This window comes from Rhinatrema bivittatum, chromosome 9, assembly GCF_901001135.1.
Source record: "Rhinatrema bivittatum chromosome 9, aRhiBiv1.1, whole genome shotgun sequence".
NCBI lineage: Eukaryota > Metazoa > Chordata > Amphibia > Gymnophiona > Rhinatrematidae > Rhinatrema > Rhinatrema bivittatum.
This window is the reverse complement of record NC_042623.1, coordinates 161,809,276-161,830,180: the sequence shown is the minus strand read 5'-3', so window position 1 is coordinate 161,830,180 and position 20,905 is coordinate 161,809,276. Positions and strand designations below refer to the sequence as shown.

Below are 20,905 nucleotides of genomic sequence, written 5' to 3'. Positions count from 1 at the left end.
TAGGGGGTTTCAGAGATTCAACAGGTTGTTTTGGCATCGATGGCCCAGGCTGTGTTGGAAGGGCACCGATGCAGTGTCGGCACTCCCGGTGCCGACACTGCATCGGCCTCGATAGCCATCGAGGCCGATGCAGTGTCGACACCGGGAGTGGAACTGCATCGGTGCCGGTGACTATGTTTCCCTCAGTGCTCGGTCCGGTCTTTCACCGGCACCGAGGAAGACGATGCCGATGCCTTAGATGGTGTCGGTGATGGATGGTCACTGCTGCCCTGGTGCTCCCGGCGAGGTTTATCGATGGATTTTTTCGATGTTCCTGCCAGTGACAAGTGGGTGGATGTCGATGGAGTTATCTTGATTTTAAAAAGGGACTCCATCTTGTCCAGGCGGGCCCGCCTGCCCTTCGGAGTCATTTGGACACAACTTGGGCAGCGATGAACGTCGTGTGATGAGCCGAGGCACAGAACACAGACATCATGCAGTCAGTAATTGACATGGTATGGGGACACTCCGGACATTTTAGAAAATCTGTTGCTATGATGGAGAAAAAATGAGGGCCGCAAAAACGGTCGACGGCCTGCGAACATGGAGGAAAGGGGAGTAGGAACCGACTGGAGATGGTGGATTTTTACTCACCAAGCGATGAAAAACAATATCGCGATGGGAGACCCCTATGAGGGAACTTTTTAATGAAGTAATCTTCAAGTTTTTTCCATGAGGAAATATTGTGAGAGAATTCTCACAGAGTTCCTAACCGCGAGGCAAACTGCAGCCCGGAAAAAAGAGACTGAAGGGAGACCCCTGTGGCTACAGGGATTATGGCATGCTGGGCATGCTCAATGTGCCAGTCAAAAGTTCTAGAAACTTTGACAGAAAAGTTTTCTGTGATAGGGCTCCATCCAGTGATGTCACCCACATGTGAGGACTACTATCCTGCTTGTCCTGGGAGAAAGAGTTGGGTAAGTATATATTGATCCACAATCTCTCTTACCTAGCTAGAATACGATAGATTTCAACAGTCTTAGAAATGAGCATCCCTACATTATATCTGGTGCAATATGAGCAAAACAGCGTTGTTGAGGAGCACACACAACATAGGTGGGATACAACAACCTTATTAAGCAATAACATAGAAACATATAGAAACGATGGCAGAAGACGACCAAATGGCCCATCCAGTCTGCCCAGCAAGCTTTCACACTTTTTTTTCTCTCTCTCTCTCCTTCTCTCATACTTATCTGTTACTCTTGGTATTTAGTAATCTTTTGGTTCTATTTCCCTTCCACCCCCGCCATTAATGTAGAGAGCAGTGCTGGAACTGCTTCTAAGTGAAGTATCTAGCTTAATTGGTTAGGGGTAGTAACTGCCGCAATAAGCAAGCTACTCCCATGCTTATTTGTTTACCCAGCCTTTGCAATTCAGTGAGACATCCTGATATTTTGGCACTATGGACAACATAGGGAGCAATGAAATATTGCTAACAAATTGTCAGTAGATGAAATAATATTGGATATATGCATGAAAAAGCATTTGGTTAAATTCACCTGAAATCTGGAGGAAATATTTGGGTTTTGCTGAACAACTCCCTTACACTAATTTTAAACACAAGCTGAAGCTCCATGCAAACTTTTAAAAGGACCACAGCTTCTTTTTCTGCTGGGGATTGTGGGTCACAGTGTTTAACCATTGCTTTGCCATATCCTAACAGTTATAATCTCATCTACAACATGTATCCCATCTCTCATTATCAAAGCCTACTTTTCTTTATGTTAACATTTTTACTACCTTTCTCTCTCATGCACACATCACACTTGCATTCTACCCTCCTTTTAAATGCAGTAAATTCATATCTTAGTAATGCTTGTAAATACTGGAGAATGCAAGGGATATATAAATCCACAATACTTCAGTTAATATAACCACTACTATATATGCTTGCAGTACTATGATACAAAATAATCCCACCAAGGGGTTCTTCAGGTAAATATTATACTCCTGGCAGCAATCAGTATTACATATCAAACTCAAGATCATCAGCTATCATGAGCACCTCTATCTATCACAATATAACACTCTTGGATTCATTTATAGATACATCATTATAGACTAAAGAACAAAACAAAAAAAAAATCTAACAAGATAATGCATAACAAAACATTTGTTTTTAATTCCAAAAACTCTTCAGAGTGAAAGTAGGAGACATCCTGCATATTGCTCATCTACTTGCTTCTGGTGGTCTAGGCGACTTCTGTTCCATTCTTGCTTCTTCCCTCTTGAACACAAGAATGCTATTCTATATGTGGAAAAGGAAAATAAATTCAGTTTCTACAAAAGAGTACTGAACATTCTTGAAATCAAACTATAATGGTAATTACATAAAATCTTATAATGTAGTAAGATGAGAGTAAGAGGCAGGGAATGGCAGAGAAGCTGAACATATAGTAACATTTTAACTGATAAACTATAAAGTCAAGCAAGAAACCCTGAAGTAAAGACCAAATGGATAGCTACCCTTCTTACAAAATCCTAGTGCATGACCGCCACATGCTGCACTAGAAGAGAACCAAACTTGAGATGCAACTACAAATAATTGTTATATACAAATACAAAGATTTTATGACTGCTATATGCACAATACCAACAAGCCCAGTTTAGTTCTCACCAGCAACGCTACTGTTAAATTCCTATTTGGGCTTACCTTGAGAGGCACTTTCAAAGATTCAAGTCCAGCACGTGCAAGACAGTTTCTTAGTCAAGTTGCACGGTGGTCAGGAGTTCTGGGTATCAATCTGAGAACAGGTGGCACGGGGCTCTGAAAATAGAAGGGATGGACTGTAGGGATTTGGGTGCTCCTGGAAACTTGTATACTAGTTACCAAAACATTGGTTCTGGATTCACAGGAATCAGGTATTCTGCAGTTGATGAGGATGAAAGACTCAGATCAAAGAACAGGTGTTACAGGATGAGGTTCCATGGCAAAGGAATACTTCTTGCTTCCCAGCCTACCTCATAACCATTCCCAAGGCCAATCCACTCTCTCAAGGGCACATTTTCTCTCTGGATGTCTGAATCTGGGTTTTCCCAGGCTTCTCAAGTGGTTCAGTGATTAAGACACAGGTCTCCTCTCAAAAGAAGCCCCCGATTCAAGTTCTGCCAGTGGCTGATCCTGACAGCAGCACAAATTTAGGCATAGAAATTGATCACAGCACTCAATCTTTCACTGAATTAAGTCAGAGAAAGACATAAAACATGAAAACCAAGTAGCATCCATACACATATAAAAAGCATGTAAGTATTTCAGAAAGGATTAAAGAAAAGTATTTGCCACTTTTGTCGACCAAGGGCATGGTGGATCCCAATCTCTCATGCAACCACACAGGTCTTCCAGTTGATTCTCTCTCTCTCTCTAGTGGAGAGAGGAGTTTCTGTTGAAGCCTCATAGTAACACTAGAGTGTTTCTTCATCTGTGTTTGAAAACATATGAAAAAACAAGACAATTTAACATATCATCACATTTATGACGTGACTACAAACAACTCAATTATGCATGTATTATTACTTCTCAAAGATAGGCCAAATCAACTATTTGTAAACTACTACTGCTATATAAAATGTTATGTATACATAAAATTATGGAAAGATGCTACTTACTGGTGTGGATAACAGTAGCTATCAGGAATCCATTCTTTGTTGGAGACAAAGCTGGGATGTGGGCTTTCACTATGGTCAGTCAGGCAATGGGAAAAACCACATGGTGTTTGGTTTTTATTATAGCACCGTGGCAGAAATGAATCAATGATCACAGTCTTGTAAAATACCAGTTCAGACAGCTACTTAGTCATTAAGTGATACTAACTGAAAGGAAGGGCTGTAATGCAAGTGTCACAGGTAGAGGGACATTATGTTTATACTAACTTACTTATTTAAACATTATTACATCTTCTATTTTAGATGTTTATAAATTGCAATTTATTTTCCAGCTAATTAGGAGTTCTTTGAAGGCACAAAAAATTAGTGCCATAACAAGCTGACAAAATAGTTGAAGCATGCTCAGTGTGCCGCCTCTGCCCAAGTTAAGATGCTGGCAAGATCAAGAGAGAGACTGCATTTCTAAAAAGGGATCATGCCTACTGTAATGAAGACTGTAATATATTAAAGGATGCAGCTTGCTGGCTCCTCTAAAAACCCATGTAGATGGGATTTATTGGCTTCCTGAGATATACGTCTCTAAGCTACAATTTTTTCTTTTGTTTTGCTTTAAATCAGTAGTTCCCAGCTAGTTGGGTTTTCAGGATATCCACAATGAATATGCATGAGAGAAAATTTGGGATTATTTTTAATTATCAAACTCACTGAGTATCATCTGGCCATAAGGCTTTCCAAAACCTGAATTTAGGTGAATCAAGTCCTAGATGCACACCTATAGCCACAGATTAATTTCTGGAACACTGAAATTTGCATCCTGTTTATCAATTTAAATTTCTTTGCTCCTGCCCAGACATTTTTTATATTGTATCAGTAAGAAATAATGCCCAGACATTTTTTATATTGTATCAGTAAGAAATATAATCACACCTGTTCTTATGACTGATATTCTAAACTCTTCAATAATTTTCTAGGTGTACAAACCTGGTCCTCAAGGCCCATAAACAGCTCTACTTTTCTGGGTATCATATGCCGACGTTGTGTGTGCAAGATGCTGGAGATGTGCATGCAGGCCTGCGCTTAGGGAGATGCGCGCAGCCGCTGTGTCCACAGGTTTATTTGTGCGCCCGGCACCGTTGGACGTGCCGCTGTACGCCCAGCACCGTTGTGCGCACGGCACAGATGCGCGTCGCTGTGCTCATGGCTCCGTTGTGCGGACAATATGGTAAAGGGGTGGGGGGGGGAGAGAAATGGCACCAACGACCACGAGGGCAAGATGGCAACCCCCTGGCGGGACTCCACGTGGAAGGACCCTCGCACCGGATCGGGGCCTAGCCTGGACGGGGCTGCTCAACCCGATGGAACAGACGCCGATGGCGATCTGTGCGGCTCACCAAGCCTCGGAGACCAGAGACTTAAATAAAGATTTCTACCTTACCTTGATTCGGCACTTCCCGGTTTCGTACCGGGCGGTCTCCGGCTGCGGGGGGAGGGGAATACTTTACTACCGCGCTCGGTATTGCACCCGCTGCCCCTCAGCCACTCCAGCTCCTGGCGGCTAAGTCCACGCTGGGAACAGACTACTGGACCGAGGTTTACCTCTGAGGGAAATCACCTCAGGAATTCTCAACTGGGGGAGGGACCCTTAGGTATCACCGCAGGAGAGTGGGGCTCGTCTTGTAGAGGTAAGATTTTTTTTTCTTTCTTCTTGGTTTGGTTTTTCTAACGCTGTGCAAGCTTGTGTAGAGTCCCAAACTGCTAAGGAAATGGAAAAATACTGAAGAGCAGTGCTTCCTGCACGGGTATATGTAGGCTGACGTCAGATTGAAATCTGACTCAGTCTCCAACTGCTATCAGGAGTACACTATACCCATCGATCCTGAGTCCATCTCCTACACGCTAGGAAATACAATTCGATAGCCAAGCAGAAAGTTTGTCTACTCACCGGATGACCCTGTTGGATACGATTAAGAGAGACATAACTGAGAAGTCTTTCTGTGATGTCTTGTTCTAAGTAGAGCAGCTCTTTCTTCTCCAAGCTGAAGAGTCCTAACCTCTTTAGCCTTTACTGTTAGAGGAATCCTTCCATCACCATTTTGGTCACCCTTCTCTGTAACTTTTCTAATTCTACTATATCTTTTTTGAGATGAGGTGACCAGTACCGCACACAATACTTAAGATAAGGACGCACCATGGAGCAATAAAGAGACATTATGATTATTCTCCGTTTTATTCTCCATTCCTTTCCTGATAATCCCTAGCATTCTATTTGCTTTCTTGACTGCTGCTGCTGCACACTGAGCAGAAGATTTCAATGTATTATCAACGATGACACAGAGTCTTTTCCTGAATGACGACTCCAAATATGGAATCTTGCACTGTGTAACTATAATTTGAGTTATTCTTTCATAAGCCCATCATTTTGAACTTGTCCACATTAAATTTCATTTTCCATTTGTATGCTCAGTTTCCTAGTTTTGCAAGATCCTCTTGTGATTTAACAATTTTAAATAATTTGGTGTCATCAGCAAATCTGATGACCTCACTTGTTCCCATTTCCAGGTCATTTATAAATATATTAAAAAGCAGTGGTCCTAGTAAAGATCCCTGGGGCACTTCACTATTAACCTTTCTCCACTGGGAAAAATCTACCAATTAGCCCTACTCTCAGTTTTCTGTCTTTTAACCAATTTGTAATCCACATAACAGGACACCATCCCCTATTCCATGATTTTTTAATTTCCTAAGTCTTCTTTCATGAGGGACTTTTTCAATGCTTTCTGGAAATACAGACACACTATATCAAATGACTCACCTTTATTCATGTTTATTTATGCCCTCAAAAAAACATAGCAGATTGGTGAGGCAAGATTTCCCTTGGCCAAATCCATGTTGGCTTTGTCCTATTAAACTATGCCAATCTATATGTTCAGCAATTTTCTTCTTTATGATAGTTTCTACCATTTTGCAGGCACAGATGTCAAATTCACTGGTCCATAGTTTCCTGATTGCCCCTTGATCCCTTTTTAAAATTGGTGTTATATTGGCAACTTAATTTTTCAGTTCTTTCAGCACTCTGCAATGTATACAATATGGTCCAGGTGATCTGCCACTCTAGTTTGTCAATTTGACTTAGTACATCTTCCAGATGTACTTAAGATTTGTTTCTGTTCCTCTGAATATCATGTTCCTTTGAATATCATTTTGGCATGGGTATCTCTCTTAACGTCTTCCTCAGTGAAGACTGAAGTGAAAAATTAATTTAGTCTCTCTGCTATAGTTTTGTCATCCCTAAGTGCCCCTTTTACCCCTTGATCATCTAATATTCCAAATGATTTCCTTCCAGGCTTTTTACTTCACATGTACCTGTAAAAGTCTTTATTATGAGTTTTTGCTTCCATGGCAAGCTTCTTTTCAAATTTCCTCTTTGCCTTCCTTATCGATGCTTTGCATCAGACTTATCAGTACTTATGTTTCCTGTTTTCTTCATTAGGCTCCCTTTTCCAATTCTTGAAAGATTTTCTTTTAGCTATTATAGACTCTCTCCCTTCACCATTTAATCATGCCGGTAGTCATTTAGCCTTCCTTCTACCTTTTCTAATGCGGGGAATATATCTGGTCTGAGCTTCCCAGATGGTATTTTTAAACAACATTCATACCTGATCTAAACTCTTAACCTTTGCAGTTGCACCTTGCAGGTTTTTCCTAACCATTTTTCTCATTTTATCAATCACATTTTTGAAAGTAAAATGCTATCACAATAGATTTCTTTTGTGTCCACCCTCCAATTAAGTCAAATTTGATCTCACTGTGATCACTATTGCCAAGTGGCTTTAACACTGCTACTTCTTGCACCAAATCATGTGTTCCAATAAGGACTAGATCTAAAATAGTTTCCCCTCCTGTTGGGTTTTTTTTTTTACCAGCCACTCCATGAAACAGTCATTTATTTCATCCAAGAACTTTACCTCTGTAGCATGTCCTCAGGGCCGGTGCTAGCCTTTTTGCTGCCCTGTGTGAACAATTATTGTGCTGTCCCCCCTCCCACTTTTTCATTTAGTCTCTGTCTTGAGCCCACCAAAAAAAGCCCAGCTGCTTCCAGCAACCTAAACTTTAAAAACCGTCACCCACCACCTCTGGGTCTTCACACCCTCTCCCAGAAACCATTGCCAGTGCAAGAGTATTAGGTGCCCTAGGTGAACCTTATACCCTTGCATCCCACCCCCACCCTCTCCATGCACAGTTAAGAATTATGCATTTATAACAGATTTTACATGAAAGAATATTCAAAGTACAGTCTTCTGAGATAAAAATCACATGTATTTTATATGTACATGCACTGCCATGGTGCCAACCAGATAACCCTACAAAATAAAGACACTTAGAACCCAGAAGGCATTAGGACTACTGTAACAAGTGTTGGGTGTAGGCTTGATCCTCAGAAAACCATTAATAAATTACAATTAAAATAATAAATCTCCCATACCAAAACAGCACTTACTTCCAGCATCTAAAAAGAACCCTATCAATGAAAAGGCAACACTTTAAATATTACACTAGGTTCTAAAACACCAATACACCTCCTATTAGGAAAACAGAACAAACAAAGCTGTTATAAATTCATAAATGCTAACCGAACACCTCTCCTTGGTCACACAGACAAACCCTCACCAAATACAGAAAAAAGAAGCCATAAAGTATAAATAGAAACATGCAGGCAAAAACTGAACTGGAAACCATAACAAATCACACTCTGTATGTAGTGCAACAATGGAAAAACAGAACCATCACCGATCCTCAGTCATTAAAGAATAAAATCAAGAAATATGATAAATACATAAATCATATTAGTATAAACATAATAAAAATAATTTTTCAAAACAGCTGATGAATGGAAGATCCAATAATTAAAAATAATTAAAATTTGTTTTAAATTGCTCAAATACCAATAAAATATTTAAAAACAGCAGACATCAAATAACACCCAAAAATTAAATCTACCATAATAACTAGAAAAGATAAGAATTCATGCTCTCCATACCTGGGAATTTTTTTATTTTCAGTCATCCTGGGATTGTCGTAGATTAGTAGGAGAGGAATGTGCAAGCTTTCTCCTCCCTTTCTCATAGATATAAATATCTATACATACATACATACATACATACTCTCTCATGAACATAATCCCTTCCACACACACACTCCTTCTTACAATCACACACACATACAAGATCTTTCATACCTACATGCTCAGACACACACACACACATGCTTACACATACTCCCTCTCATGTACACATGCTCAGACACACACATGCTCACAAAACATGATCCCTCTCACACACACATCCTCAGACACATACACACCCCCCCCCCCTCTCTCTCACACATATATGCTCAGACACACAGACTAAGAAAAGTGGCAGGCCTGGACTCCCACCCATTCAGAGAACACCTTATGCTTGGATACTACAATCTTTCCTGATATAAACTGCAGAATTTATTGTTCAAAAAGAGCTATTTAGACCTCTTATTCCATCATCCCTAGAGCTTGGTTTCTTCACCTGTCTCAATGCTCCCTTTCACACACAATACAATACACTCACACACACAGGCTCACTCTCACACACACGCCAGGGATTCTCTCGGCAGCCATGGACCCTCCTCTTCTTCACTTCTGCCGCGGGGCAGGTTGTGAATTGCCTCGCAGCTTTTTTTCTTCTGGCTGCTTGGCAGATTGGGACCACAGGGTGATCCTGCAACTCCTTTCTCTCGGCCATGCAGCAGGTTGGGACTGACAGGCAAACCCGCAATTTCTTCCTTTCGACCCTGCAGCTCCTTCCTCTCGGCTGCGTGGTGGGTTGGGAACTGCTGAGTGGCAATGGCCTCTTCCTGATCTTGGCCTCCTGGGTGGGGGGTCCAGTGATGTCGGTGTCAGCAGCATTTCCTCTCAGCCATGCAGTGGGTTGGAAACCACTGTCTTCTTGCCACATGGAAGGTTTGGGTCCGCCAGCTTGGCAGCAGCCTCTTCCTGATCTTGGCCTCCTGGTGGATTGGGGTCCAGTGGTGGTGACATCAATCACATTGCGTTCACCTTTAGGCTGCCTGTGGCTCCCTGGTCGCCTCCCCCTCCAGGCCGCCACCCTGTGCAAATGCACGGCTTGCACAGTGGGTTGCACCAGCCCTTCATGTCCTGATGCAACATTCATCCAGACACTACTGGGGTAATTGAAATCCCCCATTATTACTGTGCTACCCTCTCTAATTTCTTTTTAGAATTTCATTGCCTGTTTGCTCATTCTGTCTAGATGGATGGTAATATGGTAATACCCCCCCCCCCCCCCCCACCGCTATTTTATTCCCCTTTTCACCTGGAATTTCTATCAATAAAGATTCAACATTGCATTTTGTTTCTTGCAGAACTTTTATCCTGTTTGACTCAATGCCTTCTTCGCCAATTTGATCCACCCTATCATTTTGATATAATTTGTACCCTGATATCAGTGTCCCATTGGTTGGCCTCCTTCTACCATGTCTCTGAGATGCCAATTATATTTACCCCTTCATCCAGAACTATACACTCTCCCATTTTAGACTTCTAGCATTTTTGTAGTATGTTTTGTTTGTATTAACACTCTGCTTATCAGTTGACAAGGGTAATTTGGAATCTTTCTGCTCTGTTTACTCTTTACTTAAAGGTACCTGATCCACTTTAAAATTTACTGCAACCTTTTTACTAGGATGCCCTAGTTCCCCTGTTCTTTTAGTCCCCTTCAAAGATACATCATTGCAGTCCATGCACTTCTGAAAGACTGTTTTCCCCAATCACCTAGTTTAAAAGCTGTGCTATCTCCTTTTTAAAAGGTTAGTGCCAGCAACCTGGTTCCACTCTGATTAAGGTGTAAGCCCATCCTTTTGGAAAAGGTTCCCCCCTTGGATCACAACAAATTATCACTAAACATATCAAAAACAGAATTCCTAGTACTCTCCAGTCCTTACTCCCAGATATCACAGACCACTATTTCCATCAATACTGCAGCATTTACCATTAGTAAACAAATTAAAAGTTAAGGTGTTTTTCTAGATAGCACTCTGCCTTTCAAACCGCAAATTAAGTATGTCATCAAACAGGGTTTTTTCAGACTTCGGTTACTTGCTGGCTTAAAAAAACTTCTCTTCACTGCTGAATTTCATATTGTTTTCAAGCTTCTTTATTCCCAATTATTGACTACTGTAATGCTTTATATTGGTCTTCCTGCTGCGAATCTATGACCTATCAGACTCTTAATCAACTCGACTGCACGACCTCTGTCCGACACAAAACGCTCAGATCACATCACACCAACTCTAATTCATCTCCACTGACTATCCATATCTGAACGCATCAAATATAAACTGGGAACGATAATATATAATCTTCTGAATGACGTCTCTTGTCCATGGGCAACTCCTTACTCAAATTTTACCAACCCACTCGTTCTCTACGCTCATCACAACACCTCCTTCTCGAAGCCCCCTCGCCAAAAGCAGCACACGCAAATGCTCCTTCTCCATTGCTGGATCTATGTTCTGGAATCTGCTCCCACTCGAAATACGAAAATGTGACTCTAAAAGTTCAAAGGTCTTCTCAAGACCCATTTGTTGAAATCTGCCTATTTTTTAGTTTTATGATTTGAAACAATATTTTAATTTGCTATTCTTTTATGCTTTTTAATGTAATTTTGTTTTCTTTTTATTGTTAATTATTTTGTGTGTGTTTCATTGTTAATCGCCTAGACCATTCTGTGTTAGGCGGTCTATAAACCTAATAAATATAAATTTCTAACAATCCTAAAACCCTCTTCCTCACAACATCGCCTCATCCATGCATTGAGACTCTTGAGCTCTGCCTGCCTCTGGGGCTCTGCATGTGGAACGGGGAGTACGTCTGAGAATGCTACCTTGGAGGCTCTGGATTTCAACTTTTTACCTAAAATACTAAATTTAGCTTCCAGAACCTCCCTTTTGTACTTTGCTATGTCATTGGTATTCACATGTACCAAGATAGTTGGCTCCTCCCCAGCACTATCTAAAATCCTATGTGATTTATTTATTTTATTTATTTGTTTGTTTTTATATACCGAAGTAATAGTGTTGGCCTTCACTCCGGTTTACATTTGACCAACGTTATACATAAAAATCAGAACATTATACATAAAAATCATGAGAGGGTTGTAGTAACAGTGAACATTAGACTCAGAGGACAGCTGTAACAAGAGTTAACAATCCTAACAGAAATGTCAGATTAACAAAGGGAAAAAAACTGATATTATGAGAGAGAAACAGTTATTCTAGCAAGGTAAAGGTGGTGGCTTGAGTCGCATTGCTGGAGAGAGGGCATAAGTTGGAATTGTACGGTAAATAAAAGGGGGACATTGGGGAGCTTGTTCAGAGGGGAGGGGGGGGGGGCTGTGGTGATAGGTAAGGGAGTGAGTGCTGATGCGTGAGGTCCAAAACGTTTGCACCAGGCAGGCAAGTTACCATGCAACCCTCACATCCACCAGCCACCCACCTTCCTAATAATCAAATCACCAACTATAACGGCCATCCTAACCCTTCCCTCCTGGAGACATATCCTCTGTGTGAGAGGATACAGTTATCACCCTGAGGGCAGGTCCTAACTACAGGATTGTTTCCTGCCTCACTAAGGTGATGCTCTCCAGGTCTGCCACTCTAGCCTCCAGAGATTGGACTCGTTCTCTGAGGGCTAGGAGCTCTTTGCACCTAGTGCACATAGATGCTGACATCTAGTTTTTCTTTCCTTGCTCTCCAGATAATACTACCTCCTTAGGCTTACTAGTCATTTACTTAACCACCATCAAAAGTTGATTATCTTGTAATAAACTTTCCATGAATCTTGAAAAAACAAATTCCACATACTTAAGTAGAAACACTGAAAGTACTTTCACTTCATCATTCAGCTCTCAAGATAATGAAATTCCAATTGCCCAGCAAGTAAAATCTTGGAATCAGATTTATTATTTAAAGTACATATTAAATCTTTATTACAAAATTCATTCTGGAAGCTTAGGATGTTGCATAGGTTGAAACCCTACTTAGATTTACCCAATTTTGGAGGAGACAAAACTCACAACCTTGGGAAATGAGAAAATGTAGTACATATTAATGGAATATTATAAGAGATACAACATGCATGGCACAGCAGTTACAACCCTAAACACAAGGCACAGGGATAACCTGCACAGAACAGCAATTAAAAACCTTGCTGGGCTGACAAGATCCTGAGACAAAGTACCTCATGAGAAAGTACTGAGAAAATTAAAAAGTAATGGGATAGGAGGCAATGTCCTATTGTGGATCATGAATTGGTTAAAAGATAGGATACAGAGCAGGACTAAATGGTCAGTTTTCTCAATGGAGGAAAGTCAATAATGGTTTTCACAGTGGAAAAAGATAAACTGTGGAGTGCCTCATGGATCTGTATTTGGACCAGTGCTTTTTAATCAACCTAATAAATGAAGGTTGACCGACGTGCCGCAAATGCACAGTAGAGAGCAACTCTACTGCGCATGTGCGAGTACGTCGGTCACAGCAGAGCGTCAGCTGCTTGATAACATGGCGGCTGCAGCGGCAAGGTGCAGTGGTGGCGGCGGCATCGGCGAGGGGCAGCGGCGAGGGGCAGCGGCATCGACGAGGGGCAGTAGAGGCGGCGGCATCAGCGAGGAGCGGCGGCATCGGCAAGGTGCAGTGGCGGCGGTGAGGAGCTGTAGCGGCAGCGGTATCAGCGAGGGGCAGCGGCATCGGCGAGGGGCAGTAAGAGGTGGCGGCGAGCAGTAGCAGCGGCGGCGAGAAGCAGCGAACCCGGTGGTGAGGGAGGAGAGAGTGAGGAGGAGGGGAGAGAGTGAGGGGAGGGGTGAGAGTGAGGGGAGGGAGGGTGAGTGAGGGGAGGGGTGAGAGGGGAAGCGAGGGTGAGTGAGGGGGTGGGAGGGAGGAGGGTGAGAGTGAGTGGGGGGTGGGAGGGTCAGAGTAGCCCGTTGTTACGGGCTGTGAGCGTCAGCTGGATATCAACATGGCGGCGACGAGGAGCAGCGGCCAGTAGCGTCCGCGAGGAGCAGCGAACTCTGTGGGGAGGGAGGTGAATAGTGGGAGAGAGGAGAGTGGTGGGAGAGAGGGGAGGTAGGGGTGGGGGAGAGGGGAGAGGTGGGGAGGAGTGAGGGGAGAGGGAGAATGAGAGGGGAGAATGAGGGGGAGGTGAAAGACAGAGAAAAAGGGAGTGGAGGAGGGCTGAGGGAGAGGGGATGGGATTGAGAGAAGGTGGGGAGTGACTGAGGGAAGGGGAGGGAGGTGAGAGTGAGGGGAGGGAGGCAGTGGGAGACAGAGGGTGAGTAAGATTGAGTGGAGGAAAGGGGGTGAGTGAACGAGGGGAAGGGGGAGTGAGGGAGAAAAAGTGTAGAAGGGTGCTGTGTTCGAAAATGGACTGAAAAAAAAATTTAATGTTGCCCGTTTTAACGGGCTTAACGGCTTGTACATTTATAAATGATCTGGAAAGGGGTATGACGAGTGAGGTGATCAAATTTGCAGATTACACAAAATTATGCAGAGTAGTTAAATTTCAAGCGGATTGTGATGAATTGCAGGAGGACCTTGCGAGATTGGAAGATTGGGCTTCCAAATGGCAAATGAAACTTAATGTGGACAAGTGCAAAGTGATGCATATAGGGAAAAATAACCCATGCTATAGTTACACAATATTAGGTTCTATTTTAGGATTATCACCCAGGAAAGAGATCTAGGAGTCACAGCGGGATAATACATTGAAATCATCGGCCCAGTGTACTGTGGCGATCAAAAAAGCAAACAGAATGTTAGGAATTATTAAGATAGGAATAGCAAATAAAATGGTGGATGTCAATGCCTTTGTATCGCTCCATGGTGAGACCGCATCTTGAATCCTGTGTGCAATTCTGGTCGTCGCATCTCAAAAAAGATAAAGTTGTACTGCATAAAGTGCAGAGAAAGGCAACCAAAATAAGGGGCATGGAATGGCTGCCCTATGAGGTAAAGCTAAGGAAGTTAGGGCTGCTCAGTTTGAAGAAGAGATGACTAAGGGGGGGGGGGGGGGGGGATATGATAGAGGTCTACAAAATCATGAAAGGACTTGAAAAAAATGTAAATTTGTTATTTACTCTCTCAAATAATAGGACTAGGGGGCATTCCATGAAGTTAGCAAACAGCTCATTTAAAACAAATCAAAGAAAATTCTTTTTCACTCAGCGCATATTTAAGCTCTGGAATTCATTCCCAGAGGATGTGGTTACAGCAATTAGTGTAACTGAGTTTTAAAAAGGTTTGGATAAGTTCCTAGAGGAAAAATCCATAAAATGTTATTAATTAATAAGCAATGTAGCTTGAGACTTATTTAATGTTTGGGTACTTGCCAGGCACTTGTGACTTGGACTGGCCACTGTTGGACATAGGATTCTGGGTTTGATGGAGCCTTGCTCTGACAGTATGGCAATTCTTATGTTCTTATGTAATCGACTCTATGGAAAATACCACTTACAGTAAGCAAACTTGCTTTTTCTGTTAATAAGCAGGCCAAATTAGCCATACAAGTATGGAGTTCCAAGCTTAGGGTTGCAGCAGAGCATTTACAAAATAAGCAACCTGGATTCCACCATGGAGTGAAAACAGGTTAGCTAAACTGTTTGATTGAATATACTGTCAGTGCTCAAAAGACTATCCAGACAGTCATAGAATCTTAAGGTGTGAACTGATGAACATGCTGCAGCTTTGCAAAGGTCTCTGAAGGTACTTTTCAGAGATGAGCAATGGAAGGGGCCATAGCTCTAACTTGATGAGTTTTTACAGAGTCAGTAATCTGTGGATCTGCTGATGTGTAGCAGTGCTGAAAGCAGTTAGACAATATAAGCTTGATGACTGTTATGCCTAGTTTGTTAGGATCATAAGATATTCAGAACTGTGAAGATTGGCGATGTAGTTGTATTCTTTTCTTGAATTAGGCTGAGGATCTTTTACAATCCAAGGCATGAAGGGCTTTCTCGCCTTCATGTGCATGAGGTCTTGGAAAGTAGGCAATATGATTGACTGATATGTAAAGCTGACAACTTTTACTAGAAGCTTCAGGTGAGTGTGGAGAACCACTGTATTGTGGAAGAATTGCATATATGGTGGATAGTGAGTGAGAGCCTGGAGTTCATTGATTCTCCTGGCTGATGTCACTACTATAAGAAACAGTACATTCCATCTCAAAAATTTAAGGGAAGCTGATTCTAATAGGCCAAATGACTGTTTCATCTATTTAGAAAGGACAAAATTCAAGTCCCATGGTACTAGAGATTTCTGCACTGGCAGTTTAATATGCCAAAAGCCTTTCATAAATCTCGACATCAATAGATGGGTTGAGATGAGTTTATCATCAACTGAACCATGGTAAGCTGCTATGGCGCCAAGATGTACTCTTATTATGTAAGCAAGGAAGAGCAAGTAGGTTAGCAATTGTTTGGGCTCACCAGAAAATGGATCCACAGCATTTTGTTGACCCCACAAGGAAAATCTTTTCCACTTCAAGCTGTATGCTTTCTTAGTTGATGGCTTGCTGACTGAAAACTATTATGTCTTTAATCTTTCTGGGAAAAGAGAGATCAGCAGTTACTCAGTGTTCAACATCCAAGCTGTCAAACCTTCATCCTGAGTTAACAAAGCAGGGTCTGTCCCCAGATGAACTGGAGATCTGCTGGAAAGCTGCACAAGATATGTGAACCACATTTGTCTGGGCCATGCTGGAGCTAAGAGGATCAGCCAAGCTTGATCCTATAGAACTTTCTGCATTGTTTTGGCAATCAACTGTATCAGTGGAAAAAGCATACATGAGACCTGTGTCCAAACTGAGTAGGAAAGTGTTTTGAGCTACCTGGAGTTTGCTGGGCTGAATGGAGCAGAATTTCTCTAGCTTCTGGGTCTGTTCCATTGCAAATAAGCTGACCATTGATAGATCCCATAAGCCAAATAGTGTATCAGCTGTGGACTGTTGTACAGACCATGCATGTGGACAGAAATCTCTAAGATGATCCACCAGTGTGTTACAGATTCCTGTAACATAGATAGCAGCTTGTAGGACAGCTTGATTTCTGCTCGTCTATTGCCAGATCTTTAACACTTCCTTGCAGAAAGTCTATAACCATGTACTTCCCTGTTTTTTGACATAAAACATGGTGACCTAATTGTCTGCTTGAATCAAAATGCTTTTTCCTTGAAGAAGATACATGAAAGCATATCTAATTGCTCTTAGCTCCAGCAGATTAAGTTGAAAGTGGTTTTTTTCAAGGGATCAAATCCCTTGGGTCCAAAAATATTCCCCATTGACACCTCTCGAGGAAATTAAAGCATCATGGGATAAGAGGCAATCTACTGTGAATTGAGAACTGATTAAAAGATAGAAAACAGAAAGTAGGGCTAAATAGTCAATGTTCTTAACATGAAAGGTGAATAATGGAGTGCCTCACAGATCTGTACTAGGAATGCTGCTTTTTAACATATGCTTAAATGAGCTAATAACTCACATACCTTAGTCATTTTATCTTATGTTCTTTTTATTGCAAGTTGTATTGATCATTTAGGGGTTTGTTAATTCTTAACACTGTTAATTGGAACTGTTTCTTCTCTTTCTTTGTATTGTTATGCATTGTCACATCTCTAAATAAAGATATTTTAAAAATTACCTAGCGATGGGAATGAGTGAAGTGATCAAATCTGTTGATGATACAAAATTATTCAAAGTTGATAAATCATAAGAGGATTGTGACAAATGGCAAGAGGACATTGCAAGACTCAGCATTCAAATGTCAGATGGGATTTAATGCAGACAAGTGCAACATGATGCATGTAGGGAAGAGCAACCCAAATTATAGCTACACAATGCAAGGTTCCACACTGGGTATCACCACCTAGCAAAAGGATGTAGGCATCATCGTGAATATGTTGAAATCCTCTCCTCGGTGTCTGGCAGTGGCAGCCAAGAAAGCAAATAGAATGCTAGAAATTATTAGGAAAGGAATGGAGAATAAAACAGAGAATAACATAATGCCTCTGTATCGCTCCATGTTGCAACCACATCTTGAGAACTGTGTACAGTTCTAGTTACCGCATTTCAAAAAATATAGCAGAATTAGAAAAGGTACAGATTAGGGTGACCAAAATGATAAAGGGGATAGAACAATTCCCTTGTGAGGAAAGGCTAAAAAGGTTAGGGCTCTTCAGTCTGATGAAGATATGGCTGAAGGGAGATATGATAAAAGTATATAAAATAATGAGTAAAGTGGAACAGGTAAATGCAAATTGGTTTACTCTTTCAAAAAGTACAAAGACTAGAGGTCATGCAATGAAGTTACTAGGTGAAACATTTAAGACAAACAGAATTTTTTTTACTAAACACATAATTAAACTCTGGAATTCATTACCAGAGGATGTGATGAAAGCTGTTAGCGTAGCTAAGCTTAAACAAGGTTTAGACAAATTCCTGGAAGAAAAGTCCATAAACCATTATTAAGGTGGACTTGGGGAAATCCACTGCTTAACCCTGGAATAACCAGCAATGAAGCTATTGGGTTCCGGCCAGGTACTTGTAACCTGAACTGACCACTGTTCAAAACAGGATACTGGGCTTGATAGACCTTTGGTATGACCCAGAATGGCAAATCTTATGTTCTTGTGAAAGTGAACATTGCTAAGGTAACCTGATGGTGGAGAGCATGAAGCAGAGCTCCTTTGACGTTCACTGGGGCGTAACCACCAGCATATTTCCCTTTTCATTTCTCTGGAGTCTTGTATTGTGATGGTCAAAAGTTGAGTCAATTGGTCCTACTGGCACCACAGAACCCTCTGCAGGTGACAGATATGGAGGCAGATTAATGGAATTATATGAATGGATGCCACCACATAACCTAAGCCAAAATCGCTCAGGCTGTCAAGCGCTGTGGGTTCAGTAGCTTGTGAATGAGTGATCTCATACATTCGGTTGCTCTGACTAAAGAAAAGCCCTCTCCTATAGTGAATCTATCCATGTCCTGTTAAACTTTACTTTCTGGGTCAATTCCAGATTTGACTTGTCAAAATTTACCAGGAAGCCCAATCTCTGCAGATGCTGAATTGTCTTCTGCAGGGAGACTAATACACTATTTCAGGAGCTGACTATGACAAGCCAATCATCCAGGTATGGGAAGACATTGGCCCTCTGATGCTGTAAGTGCACAGCTACTACAGCCAGGCACTGTGATAAAGATTCTTGGAGCCATTGACAGGCCAATGGGAAGAATCCACCCTGAAGTGAAGGTAGCATTTGTAAGTGGGATGAATGGGTATTGTGAGCATAAGCACTCTTCAGGTTGAGAGTGCACATCCATTTCCCCCTCTGGATATAGGGTAGAATCGTGCTGAGGGAATTCATTTTGAATTTTTTCCTGGAGCAAGTGCGTGTTCAGGCCACTGAAATCCAAAATGGGTCTCAATCCCCCCTCCATCCCACGATTTTTAGGATGAGAAAATACTGGGTGTAGAATCCCTGTCCATGTTGGAGCACAGGGACTTTGTTCAATCGCTCGTTGTTGAAGAAACATAGAAGTGATCGCAGAAAAGGACCAAATGATCCATCCAGTCTGCCCAACAAACTTATGGTGGCATCTGCTGTGCCAAACAGGTCACTCCCATACTTCTCAGTTTCCCAGACCATCAAAGTCAGGGCCCTTGTTGATGCTGTCTGAGTCCAATTCCCTGTTACCTCTTGCCATTGAAGCAGAGAGCAATGCTGAAGGTGCATCAAATGTATCAGGCTTATTGGTCAAGGGTAGTAACAGCCATATCAGCAAGTTTCCGGACCCTTAAAGTTTCCTACCATCAAATGCAGCATTACTGAACATTTCCTATTAAACTGAAACAGTCTCTATCTACCAATCATTACAATGTTTTACTTCTCGTTAAACTTTTTATCTTTCCTCTAACTCTAATCCCAGTTAGAATGACCCCCGTTTTATTGTAACTTTTTTCTTCCATGCACTTGTTTTACTTTTTAATGTATACTCTTATGTTATTAGTTATTTACATTATAATGTATTTCTCACCCCTTGTTTTATGTAAACCGACATGATACGAACTCCGTGAATGCCGGTATAGAAAAATACAAATAAAATAAATAAAAGTTACCCCCCATGCTTATTAGTTTCCCAGACCATAAAATTCAATGTCCTTGTTGGTTGCTGTCAGAATCTAATTCCCCTTTGCCTCTTTTTCCCCTGCCATTGAAGCAGAGAGCAATAATAGAGTTGCATCAACAGTATGAAGACTTATTGGTTAAGGGTAGTAACCACCACACCAGTTACCCCTATGCACTTCTTTTCTTCATTTCCATCCTCTAGCTTTTAGGGATACACAGTGTTTATCCCATGCCATTTTGAAATCTTTCACTGTTTTTGTTTTCACCACCTCCTCCGGAAGGGCATTCCAGGCATCCACAACCCTTCTCCGTGAAGAAATATTTCCTGACATTGAGTCTGAGTAGTCCTCCATGGAGTTTCATTAGGTGACCCCTAGTTCTACTGATTTCTTTCCAATGAAAAACGTTTGTCAATTGTGCATCATTGAAACCTTTCAGGTATCTGAAGGTCTGTATCATATCTCCCCTGCACCTCCTCTCCTCCAGGGTATACATATTTAGGTCCTTCAACCTCTTCTCATAAGTCATTTGATGGAGACCCCCCCACCATTTTGGTCGCCCTTCTCTAGACTGCCTCCCTTCCTGTCTTTGTCCCTTTTGAGATATGGTCTCCAGAACTGAACACAGTACTCCAGGTGAGGCCTCACCAAGTGATTCCTTTTCCAGATGGAGCTGCATTAACTGAAGGCTGAACAACAAGGGAGAGATGGTAACCAAAGGAAGGGCAAACGTTATCCACATTCCACAATCTTGAGGATGCAGTGGTCCTTGGTTATATGGCACTACTCCTCCAGGAAGGCCTCCATGGGAAAGGGCAACTGCTAAACATTTGAAAGGATCAAATACTAGATCCAAGCTTTGGTTGGGCCTGTTGCATCGCCTTAGCTTGATGATGTTCACACGGACAAGCTCAAGCCAGAAGTAGCATTTATGTCAAACACAATATCAATGTGACAAAATGCAAGGGATGTGGGATAGGGAAGAATTGTTATTGGCTATCCTAAAAAAAAGGAGACGGTTCTTCCATTTACACTGGTG

The 20,905-nt window shown here is 41.8% G+C and overlaps 1 protein-coding gene across 5 annotated transcripts in view; it reads right to left on the bottom strand.

Moving 5' to 3' along the window:
• WDR33 (WD repeat domain 33) overlaps positions 1–20,905 on the bottom strand; it is a 414,563-nt gene that overhangs the window by 151,856 nt on the left and 241,802 nt on the right. Inside the window, exon 8 of one of the 5 annotated variants that reach the window (XM_029615300.1) lies at positions 2,210–2,290. The exons of the other annotated variants lie outside the window; for them this stretch is intronic. Coding sequence (XP_029471160.1) covers positions 2,286–2,290 — 5 coding nt within the window. The 3' untranslated portion in view covers positions 2,210–2,285. Of the gene's footprint in view, positions 1–2,209; positions 2,291–20,905 lie in introns of those variants that run through there. 5 annotated transcript variants of the gene reach the window in all.